This window comes from Haemaphysalis longicornis, unplaced genomic scaffold (genome assembly GCF_048455015.1).
Source record: "Haemaphysalis longicornis isolate Haplotype H1 unplaced genomic scaffold, Haemaphysalis longicornis Haplotype H1 scaffold_26, whole genome shotgun sequence".
In the NCBI taxonomy this organism is placed as follows: domain Eukaryota; kingdom Metazoa; phylum Arthropoda; class Arachnida; order Ixodida; family Ixodidae; genus Haemaphysalis; species Haemaphysalis longicornis.
Window position 1 is genome coordinate 3,527,108 of NW_027526319.1, and position 12,259 is coordinate 3,539,366.

Genomic DNA, 12,259 nt, shown 5'->3' on the forward strand with positions numbered 1-12,259 from the left:
TGCACTAGCCGCTACCACCCCCGCTGCCGGCGGCGGCTTAGCGCGAGCGCTCTGCGCAGCTGGGCCGCCGCCTAACCACATGCTTCGCCCCGCACCCGGCTAAGGGGAGCTCCGCACTCACCTAGTCAGTCTGAGCTTGGCCATGGAAGAGACCCATGCCGGGCGGGCTTCTCTAAGCGGAAACTTTGAGCCGCCGTCTGCAAGCGTCGTGAGACCACCCGGCGTCAATCGCCCGGCGAGCTGCTTCGCTGGAGCGTGTCTATCCAAGCCTATTTACAGTCATTTCCAGCCACCGACCTAGGCACACCTCTCCTACCTTGCAAACGTTGGGTTTTTAGCTAAGTGGAATAATTACAGCTAAGCCTAATGATCACCAAGCGAAACCAACAACTAAACAAGTCAAACGAAGGTTTTGCTTTGCATATCCTGGGTTAGCTTAGTTAAGCCGAAGCCACTCTTTAATGCATCAAACTCCCGTCACAAAATTTGGACAAAATCGCTTGTGCAGTAAGACTAAAATGCGAAAGTATTCTTATGTGGACAGACACTAAGCACCATTGTACACTGGCATAAAAGACGCGATGTGGGCACAAGACTGTGTACCTCTTCGGTTGCTCTTCTTTTGCGGTAGGGGTACGTGGTGAGCCACCATCTCCGCAGTGGCAGGTCACCCGTGGTCTCCGCCCAATCTATTGCCTTCCTTGGGCCTATTTCGACTGGGAACGATAAGATCTAAAATGTGCGCAAGCTACGTCCGACGTATTTATTCGCCTGCCCAGAATAATAAGAAACGCCCAATGTGGAGTATGTTGCTACCACAAAAAATAGACATAATCCGCAAATGCAGCCGTATACCGCTACAAACAAGACCTATACAGCTTACAGGGGCGAAACCCCTTAGGTGCTTGTGCTGTCGGCGTCTCATGTCGTTGTCGTCTCACGTCGTCGTAGCATCATGCAGTCACTGTACTAAAACACCGGAACACTCGTTTTCCAAGGCGTCGGGCTAGACCGCAACGCGTACTAAAGGAACACACCGGAACAATCGTTTTCCAACGGCTGGTGCTATAACGTTTCATCTCCATGGGAAAAACGCGCACTTAAAAGAACACACCTGGACACTCGTTTTCCAACGCCTCGTGCGAGAAGGCTTTGCGATTCAAAGACACGAGACTTAGAGTAAAGATGTATACTTCTACTCCCCAACAGTTTTATCTCCGCTGGCAAGAACGCAAGGCGCCAAGAATACACATATGAGTGTACAATTGGCGCCTTGGCGTGCTTCGCTCCTCCGCAGGTTTCACGTTATTGGAGATGGCCCGGGACTCTTTTTAAATGCAGAGCATTTTAGTAACTCACGATGTCACCCGCGTTGGCGTCCGTAGTCCGCATCACTACGTAGTACGCACCCTACGCTATATAAAGAAATAATACCTTCCGGCGCCAGGTTTCGATCCCACGACTCTGCGGGCGGAACGCAAGGTACACGGCACTTTACCGACTGCTCCACGGAGCCGACACAGAATGGAAGGTTACGCACGCGCCTTATATCCTTGACTCATTCAACCGTCGGCCACAGGTGCGCCCTCTCCCCCGCGTCCTCCTCGCCTTCTCTCCGCTCGCAACACCCTCTCTCGCCGCGTTCGGTTCGCGTTCATGTGGTGGCGCGATTTCGGCGCTATAACACTCTCTCGCGAAGTGCATTGGATTGGATTCGATTGGATTGGATTGGCTTGGCTTGGCTTGGCTTGGATTGGATTTGGATTGGGTTGGATTAAAGTGGATTGTGTTGGATTGTGTTGCGCCATAGCCGCGCCACGTTGCGTCGTAGCCTCTCCACGTTGCGTAATAGCCGCGGCAGGGGGTTCACGGCACGTTTCACGTTTCACCATCGACTTCATCGACAATGTCTACGCTGGAAGACAACAATTACAACAACAACAACCAATACGTAATCCATAAGACTTGCAGGCACGCCCCCCGCGGAAATGCTCTGCATTTGATCGTGCCCCTGGCGAGGGGGATGTTTTGATTTTTGTGACCTTCGCAGTCTAAAAAGTGGTCTTCGGCTAGGATTTGTAATATATTTGTATGTCAAGCTTCTTGTAATGATTTACGGCTTTGGATCTCCCACTTGCGGTAGTCTTAACGTTGCTCTTTGAGCTTTTGCATACCGGCTCTTAAAGTGAAATCTTTCAAGAACAAATTCAGGGAGAAATCCGCGTCGCAGTAGGGTGGCGTCTCCAGCGGTTCCTAGAAGTCTTGCAAGTGCAAAAGTCTTGGAAGTGTAAGCGGTTAAGGTGAAGAAGTGCACCGGTCCCTAACAAACGGGCCCATTCAGCCAACTGACGTCCCTTATGGCTGCAAACGCAGAAAAAATGTAAGTAGCATGCAGTTCATGCGGACGCTCATCTCAGTATGGGTATGCCACCTGCGTGGCATTAGAACTATCGAAACGACGAGGTCCAACGTCGTCAACTAGAAACAAGTCAAGTCGTTTTTATTCCCAACGAAATTTCTTGGGAGTCCTCCAGCACAAAAGAAGGGTGAAATACACCCCCCCCCCCCCAGGCGAAAACTAACACCTTGACATACAATTTCCTTACAGATCCTGGATAAGGACCAAATTTGTTCGACGTGTGAAGTTCCCGAGGAAGTTTTATAGCTTTCCTTTGTAGCCATACGCCCGCATTTTAGGCGGATGCCAATTCTATATTTACCGAAACATAGCCCACATTGGGATCTTCCTCTAAATCTGGAGGATGAAATACGTTGGACAGTGCTTGCGCACATCGTAAGGGTTATCCTTAATGCTGTAGAAAGGTAAGTGCTAATACAGGCGTAACAAGGCTGTTATTAGCCCATAGCACTAAAAAAACAAACGATGATGGCGATGATACTGTTGACAATGAGAGTGCATGCGATTTATTCCCCCAACCATCACGGATCGTAGTAAAACCGCTCTCACAGTCAGTGGTGGAACCCGGCAGCGCCAACAACACCGGCATATTCGTTCCTGATTGGTTAGCTCATAGTTGCCTCATTCATGGAACTGAACGTATTTTGTGGCGTGTAGCGGTTGTGGTGCATTAGCATTCAATATCACAATTCTTTCAAAACCATTCAAACGCTATAATAATGTTTTATTGTATATTGCGCGCTTTTTTCACTCACGATTTCAATCACTAGACTGCGAGCTCGGGCTTGGTTCTTCATAACAAAGGTACACCGCTTAATTCGGCGTAATGAAGACAACTATTGTTAGGCTGAATTTGCTCTTACTACACACGTTTTGTTATGAAATTGTTGATCTACAATATTACCATGGTTTAAACACTGCACCCCACCCCTTTTGTCTTTAAAAGAACTGTAGTTCTAAGGTAAGACAAGGTAATATTTGGGTGACTGCTAACAAATTATTCAAGGTGACCAAATAATTTAATTATTTGCTAGTATTTTATGTGCCTGCTGCAGGATTTTTCTATTTTGTTACAAATATAAAAAATGCGCGCCGTTGGTATTAGGCGCTGGTATGTGAACGCGCCAGTACAAAGGCATAAATTCAAGGCTTCAAGGTTAGAGTGATGGGCCATTCCTTAGCGACGATTGCGATTTCAACAAAAAAGGAAAGGGCAGAAAATATATCCCACCATCATGTCGCTTCGCGGTGGCTTAGAATAGTCGCTAAGACAACAGGAAGTCTGGGCGAGAAAGCAGGTAGTAAATCGTCACCACTTCAACTGTTTTTCTAAAATCTTGTAATTGTTGGCTTTGCAATTGCGCCACTGCCCTTGGGGAACAGTTTCATTTTGAATTTCTGTTTGTATTTTGATTTGACCATAGTTTGAAACCACTAAATATTTTTTTTTAAGTCTATGTGATAATTCAACTCAAAGAACCAGTTCGCGAACCGGTTCAAGCTCCCGAACCGGTTCGCGAACCGGTTCGGCTCGTGATTTTGTCGAACCGGAACTGAACCGGAACGAAATGATATCGCCGGAACCAGAACCGTAACCGAACCGGTATTTCTTTCTGTTCGACACCCTGATACGTATATATATATATATATATATATATATATATATATATATATATATATATATATATATATATATATATATATATATATATAAATTGAATAAGAGTTGGCAGTCACGAAAACCTCGGAAAGAAAAGAGGGGATGCGTTAGTTCATAGAAACGAATGAAGAATGTTTTGAGTCAGAAAAAAAGTGGTGAAAAAATGCCCGCCGGGTGGGATCCGAACCCACGACCTCCAGAATACCGCTCCGGTGCGATAACTACTACGCTACCGGCGGGGCTGTTTCCCCAGCACTCTGTCGGGTATTCATGTTAATGTATTTTTGTTTCCTGCACTTGGGGGTGGTAGCCTGCGCCACTGGGACTACTCTGGGTGAAGGGGACCATCTTTTTAACCCCCAGGCCGTGACTCGAGTGTCTACGACATGTCGAGAGTGGTCGACCAGAGTTGAACCCTCATTAACATAAATAACCGAAACAGTGGCGGGGAACCCGCCCGGCCGGTAGCGTAGTTGTTATCGCACCAGACCGGCATTCTGGAGGTCGTGGGTTCGGATCCCACCCAGCGGGCATATTTTCACCACTTTCTTTCAGACTCAAAAATTTCTTCAACCGTTTATATGACCTAACGCATTCCCCCTTGCTTTCCGAGGTTTTCTTGACTGCCAACCCTTATTCTGTCTTAATTCACCGAGCCCCTCATTTGCCATTTTCTTATTCGCTACATGCATAGCGAGGGCCTCTGTTCTGGCAGTCTTGGTGCCAAAGGTAGCTTAAGAGGGTTCACCGCTGGTCGACCACTCTCGACATGTCGTAGACACTCGAGTCACGGCCCGGGGGTTACAAAATTACACCATCTTCCCGTGGGGAACCCTGATGAGGATGCGAAGCATCGTGCCGGTTCGGTGTGGTTCCATTGTGTTGCCGTTATGTTGAGTGATCTGGTTTTTACTAGCGCCAGAGGGAATTCCGCGTCCGGGTCCACACCGGTGGCAAAGGCACGCAAGTGCTGTTGTGTTACGGTGAGTAGGCGGTGGTTCTCGAGGCGCCTAAAGTCGTCCATCATGTTCTTGTCGATGTTGTCTCTGTGGTAAAATCGGTAGTCTCCGTCAGCTTTGGTGAGGTAAAGGTTGTTGACATTGGTGCACCTGCTGAGAGCAATGTACACGCCCTCCTCTTCGCAGCTTTGTCTTCTCGTTCTTCTTCTTCTTCGGCGGTTCCCCTACGGGAAGATGACGAGGGTGTTTGAACGCGAACCTATCTCGTGTAATTCTTTAGTTGGCCAATCCCTAGGGGCATCCTGCCACAATCAGCATCAGAGGCGCTGTGGGCGGGGCTGGTTGAGCTGCAAGGCGCGTGGCGCTTCCCGCCACAGCTTTCCCACGGGAAATTCAGCATCCCCCTTTAAAGTTTTCAGTTTGTCGTTTCCGTTGACGTTCAGCTTCGCGTGCCTTCGTTGTATCAGTAGCTTCTTGACGTAGTTTGAATGAGTCAAGGGCATAAGGCGCGTTCGTAGCACTTCCTCCTGTCCCGGATTTGTAGCGTAGTGGGAAGAGCACCTCGTACCTCCCGTTGCGGCCAGAGAGTCGTGGGATCGAGACCGGGCGCCGCTGACTATTTCTTTTTTTATATAGTGTAGTATCGCGGAGCTGTGGGTGTAAGGAGGAGAGTTGCGCATGCGCAGTGAGCGTGTGGACGGCGCCGCCAGCAACGACGCAGGACCAGGCGAGCCTAAGAAATGTTCCGCATTTAAAAGAAGGTCCCCTTCACCCCTAGTAGTCCGAGTGGCGCTGGCTACTACCGCAAGTGCAGGAAACAAAAATACATTAACATAAATACCCGAGAGAGTGGTGAGGAAACAGCCCCGCCGGTAGCGGAATGGTTATCGCACCAGACCGGCAATCTGCAGGTCGTGGGTTCGGATACCACCCGGTGGGCATTTTTTCAGCACTTTCTGACTCACAAAATTCTTTATCCGTTTCTATGACCTAACGCATTCCACCCTTTGCTGTCCGAGGTTTTCTTGACTGCCATACCTTATGCTGTCTTAATTCACCGATCCCCTCATTTTCCATTTTCTTATTCGCTATATATATATATATATATATATATATAAGGTTTGGAAATGAGGGGCTCGTTAGGAAATACAGAAAGAAATGCCGGCAGTCTACAAGGCCAAAGAAGGCATAGGGGAATGGTTAGACAATTTTTTAGCATTAGTGACGTTACATTATTATTATTATTGTAACGTCACTAACGTTCCCCTATGCCTTCTTTGGCCTTGTAGACTGCCGGCATTTCTTTCTGTATATATATATATATATATATATATATATATGTAGCGGCTCAGAATAGGAAATGAGGGGCTCGTTTAAAATAACACAAAAAAAATTCCCCGCATTTCCCCGAGGGGAAGAATGTGAAAGTGCGAATGCAGGAGTTGATTTTGCGCGGTTCGGTAATGTTCGCGAAAGAGAGATCACACACACACACACAACTACAAAGAAAGAAAGATGCATTTATTCACAGACACCTATTTGTGTTGTCGTTGTACTTGATTGCTAGAGCGGATCTCAGCTTTGAAATTTCGTGTCACTACTCCTTAAGCGGGTGCATTAGCCCTTCTCACGCCCGATTCCTGGCCAATCGCCCACGTGGGTATGTGCCATGCACAGACACCTATTTGTGTTGTCGTTGTACTTGATTGCTAGAGCGGATCTCAGCTTTGAAATTTCGTGTCAGTACTCCTTTAGGCGGGTGCATTAGCCCTTCTCACGCCCGATTCCTGGCCAATCCCCCACGTGGGTATGTGCCATGTCAGCGGCCAGGCAGCGCGCGCCCATCTCCCCCCGTTGCCAAGGAAGACGAGGAGATTCCTGGCCAATCCCCCACGTGGGTATGTGCCATGTCAGCGGCCAGGCAGCGCGCGCCCATCTCCCCCCGTTGCCAAGGAAGACGAGGAGCGCGCGCACCCGCAGCTGTTGCTATATGGACGGACGGCGGTCACCGGAATTCAAGGTCGCTTATAAAGTGCATTCGCACTTAAAATATGAGTTTGCAGTCAAGAAAACCTCGGAAAGCAAAGGTTAGGATGTGGTAGGTCGTGCCGTGACTCGGGCCGTGCCGTGACTCGAGTGTCTACGACATACCGAGAGTGATCGACCAGCGTTGAACCCTCTTAAGCTTCCTATGGCACCAAGACTGCCAGAACAGAGGTCCTCGCTATGCATGTAGCGAATCAGAATAGTAATTGAGGGACTGGTTGAAAATAACACAGAAATAAGAGTTGTATTTTTGTTTGTTTTTTTGTTTCCTGTGCTTGGGGTGGTAGCCAGCGCCGCTCAAACTACACGGGGTGAAGGGGACCAGACCGGTATTCTGAAGGTCGTGGGTTCAAATCCCACCTGGCGGGCATTTTTTCCCCACCTTCTTTCTTTCTTTCCACATTCTTTATCTGTTTTAATGACCTACCACATCCTTCCCTTTGCTTTCTTGGGTTTTCTTGACTGCCAACCCTTATTTCTGTGTTATTTTCAACGAGCCCGTCATTTCCTATTCTGATTCGCTACATGCATAGCGAGGGCCTCTGTTCTGGAAGTCTTGGTGCTATAGGCAGCTTAAGAGGGTTCAACGCTGGTTGACCACTCTCGACATGTCGTAGACACTCGAGTCACGGCCCGGGGGTTAAAAAGAAGGTCCCCTTCACCCCCAGTAGTCCGAGTGGCGCTGTCTACCACCCCCAAGCACAGGAAACAAAAATACTTCAACATAAATACTCGAGAAAGTGGACCGGAAAATCGCCCCGCGGGATACGTAGCGGTTATCGCATCACAACGGTATTCTAGAGGTCGTGGGTTCGGATCCCACCTGGCGGGCATTTTTTCTCCACTTTTTTTCTTTCTTTGCAAATGCTTTATCTGTTTCATTGACGTACCACATCCTCACCTTTGCTTTCCGATGTTTTCTTGACTGCCAACTCTTATTTCTGTGTATATATATATATATATATATATATATATATATATATATATATATATATATATATATATATATCCAACTGTTCTGTTCTGTTCAGCACTCTTTTATACGAAGGCCGTCGTGGCCCTTGTGTACAAACGCCAATAGCGTCTTGTATTTGGCTACCGGGATACCAACAAATAAACACGGCATGGAAATGTTACGAGATGTAAAAATAACCTTCTGCGTGTGGATGCAGGGCGTTATAAGTGACTTCAACTTTTAAATGGAATTGCATCATATGAAATCAATTGCAGTCAAATCTTTATTTTTAACGTTGAAAAAAATATGGCCTTTATCTGCGTTTCCCTCATATTTTGGCTTACAGACCTTAAAAATCAACCAAGGTGTTGGGAATCATCTCCTGTGCCTTCGTCAATAACCTACTAACTCTTAAACCTCAATGACGCGGTGCATCTCCAATTTTACGTATAACAGGGTTCCTTGAACTCAAGGTAATAGGAAAACCAGCATATTACCAGATGTTGCAAGCAGAGTGCCGGTTGCAGTACTGGCACGGCTGAAGGTTGGAACACAGGTTCATCCTGTCCATCTTGCAGCGCATTATTAGAGACAGCTGTGAAAACGGCCTACTTGTTCCCGCAGAGTTTCCATCCCACCGCCCACACACACGTGCATGGCAGAGATTACTAAATATGCGAAAATGCGGTGGGGTGATGTTGAGGTTCGGTGTGCTGGTTTAGGATTCAATATTGGTTATTATTAGGGAGTTCTATTGCTTCTTATTCGAAATAATGCTCCAGTATGGTGAAGGTGGGTATGGCTAACTGGGCTGCAATAAGTCATTCTCAGCCATGAAAATATAAGAGGCTGCGGTGATATCCCCCAAAGAGCCAGCGTTCGTAGTCAGGGGGTCCGCCTGGATACAGCCCCACCTTGTTTAACTGCTGATGTCTGGGGCGTTGTACAAGCGAAGAAGCTTGCTGTAAGGGAGGTAAATAACAAGCACTTCAATTCAATTTCCAGGCATTTCCGCAGCCACCCGTCATTCTTAGTTCAAGTGGAGCACTTGCATCGTAACGTTTGAACAACAATTCTTTCTTACCAGTGAATATGTATTGACATGTCCCACAGCCCTCGATGAGTCGCCTGCGCGGAGAAGCGTTAAAATATACTATTTTTACATCCATGTGACCTGAGTATGTGTAGCCTACTCAAATGTGGGCGACCTGTCTCTAAGAAAATAAGTTGTGCCAACGACTTATGCAGAACACATCCAGTGTGTCAGAGACAACTCACAAGTATTGTAGTAAAAACAGATTTCGATCGAAAAACCGGTCTCCATAAAGTGATGATCGCATATCATGAGCCATTTTTAATGAACCTCCTGAAGCGGTCCTTTTGTGGCTGCCGTGCGTCTCCTTACTGATATCCGGGTGATTCATCGTTATCTCTGAGTGTGTTCCTTATTCTTTCAGCGTGCGTTTGGTACACCGACGGGCGTAATCATACCTGACGTGCTTAAGTCAACACTCGGAGTGCCGTGAACAAGCTTTATCTGAACCATCTTCCCCTCATTCTCTTATTCCCATATTCCCATATCCCACCAAAACCTCTTGCCCTCCAAGCCACAGTAAAGTCACCCATACCCTTATTTGCAGGCAATAAAGCTGAGTAACAACAGTTTTTTCAGGAGTCCGCGTTATAAGTAGTCTGCACAATGGTTTCTCGATATTTGCTGTCGTTGAACAATTAGGACTGAGCGACTACAATTATGACTGGAATCAAGGTGTTTAACATCGTTGCAGAACATATGAACTTATGTGGGAAGCGCAACAAAAATTTGTATACTCAGCATTATTTTTAGAAAGCAAAATGACGTAGTCAAAAGCTAAGCTGAGACAAGAACATTCAATTTGAAACAAGGAGACTGTAAGTTTCAGCGAAACCTAATAGTGTAGAATAAACAAAATTCAAACGCAATAAAATGGCTTTGAAAGCAATCTTCGCTGGTTCTCCCTTTCAGCAGTTTCAATGTTTCTGGACAGGAACGTATGTTGTGTACATTTTCAAGCATACATCTTTTCGAGCACTCGTTCTTCCAGCGATATTTCAGGCGGTGATCTCGTCACCCTATTTCTGTGGTCATATGATTTGGCAGTGGAGTTAAAATCTAAAAAAAGGTACGGGATAGAGTTGTGCACATTTAATTTCATGTTACAGGCCTGCTGTTCGAAACACCATCCTGGTCAGTGCAAAAACGGGTTACGTTTGGGTATCAATAAGAAGAACGCTGGAATATCTCCTGAGCGCAGCGCAAGCAGTATCAATTTGTGACACAGTATCAATGTGATACTGTGTGATGCCACTCTGAACGCCGTGTACCTTTGAAGTAACATCAACAGAATAAAAAACGATAAAAAGTAATCCGTAGAAACCTCGCCGGTAAGGTTAATGACATTCCGGTTTAATCTGGCGAATGGTGAATTATAGGGCTCAGTAAAGTAAAATTGAGAGCCGAAGTTAAGATGACAATGTATTACAACTGTTGTGCAGCACTAGTCATTCGAACTTAACGGCAACCACAGGAATGGCCGATGGTAACCAGGTAGGATTTGTTTATCTTCTTTAAGACACCAGGTGAAAGGAGGGTCCAAGTATAGTGATAACATTGTGCATTCGAATTGTGAAGGTTTAGCTGTGGTGTACTTTTCAAACCTGTGAGCCAATTTTGCAGTAGAGTGTTTCTGGAAACTGGCAATATGGGCGAGCTTTTGCGAACCGAGGTATGAACTTACTAACGTAGTTACAGTGCTGTCTTTTCGAAGAATTCGCAATGTCATGTTGCCAGTGCCTTTACGCTGCGATCTGAAGCCTCTCGCCGTCCCGAATCCTTATGCAAAAAGCGAAAAGGCATTATCAATGCTGATAGTCATCAGTTCAAACTAGCGAGGTTTAATCCACCGCAGGAAGCTTCTAAACTATGTAGCTGTGGGAATAGGCTCTAAGCTTGTAATAAAAAAAACGTATATGTTCAGTACTGTGGTAGTTGTGCTTCTGTATATATGCGTTTGGTGTTTTAGGGTGTGTTCGTCGTTGGATGTTGATTAATTTATTATTTCGGATTTAAAAAATAAAAACGAAATAAACTCTAATCTTTCACAAGTTTTTCATTCGTAAGGAATAAACAGTGATCCATAAGTATCTACAAAAACAAATTTCCGAAACACCTTCCGAAATTCACAAAAAATAAACTCCGGAAGCATGGAGACCAAAGCACAAGTTATCATTCGCGAAACGTTATTTTATGCCGCGTTCTTGTGGGGCGAATTCAAAACAACAATGCCTATTTTGAAGTACCGGCTTCTTATCTAGGCATTATTCTTCAGGATGATAGCAGCGGCCTTATCGGCGATCATCATTGTGGGTGCGTTCAGATTGCCAGACACAATCGTCGGCATTACTGACGCGTCGACGACTCGCAGCGCTTCGAGCCCTCGAACCCTGCGTCCAAAAGAAGACACCAATGAATTTGCCGTGATTATTAACAACTGAGGGCTGCTGAAATTATTACAAGGTACAGTTAACAATGTGCATATAAAGATTTGACAGGAAGAGGGCAACATTTGTTTCCCTGGTACCTTTTAAGGTTCACCTAAAATTATTTCTAGAGAACTGAATAAACACCAAGGAGGGGAAAAGTGAAAAAAAAACGTGGGATACACTAAGACTCTATGAATAAAAGTGAACTGAAACGCTTCATGGAAAAATATGAATGGGAAAGTATGAATAAAACTTCGATATTTACGCACAGATATCCATCCCGGTTCTAAAGCCCTGAGCCTACGAGCAGATTAGTAACAATATTAGAGCCTATATCCCTTGAAGAACTGATGGCTTTTTGACGGCTTCATCCTCGGCGATAGCTTTGTCCCGCACTATCTACTTTCCACTCAGGCAAGAACACCTATGAAGATTCTTCCTCTGACGCGTGCTTCTTATTAGTATGTTTTACATCCAGCATCCACCACGCTTGCTTTTCTACTGCTTCCGGGCAAGTGCTCAAAGATTAGCATTGCTACCAAAAGAACCAGTCGCCAATATAATTTATTTTCCGCAAAATCTGGAATACAAATGCGATGCTACGTCAAATGGCAGTGGTTTAATGCGCACTCTGCGGTCTTCGGTGCGGTCGCAGCATAGACATGTCGCGGTCGCAGCATAGACATAGGCTCGGTCGC

General features: G+C 46.1%; 1 protein-coding gene across 1 annotated transcript in view; it reads right to left on the reverse strand.

The window, feature by feature from the left end:
• Positions 1 to 11,334: 11,334 nt before the first annotated feature.
• LOC144172811 (glucose dehydrogenase [FAD, quinone]-like) overlaps positions 11,335 to 12,259 on the reverse strand; it is a 65,481-nt gene continuing 64,556 nt past the window's right edge. Inside the window, exon 10 of the mRNA XM_077701437.1 lies at positions 11,335 to 11,522. Coding sequence (XP_077557563.1) covers positions 11,390 to 11,522 — 133 coding nt within the window. The 3' untranslated portion in view covers positions 11,335 to 11,389. The remainder of the gene's footprint in view (positions 11,523 to 12,259) is intronic.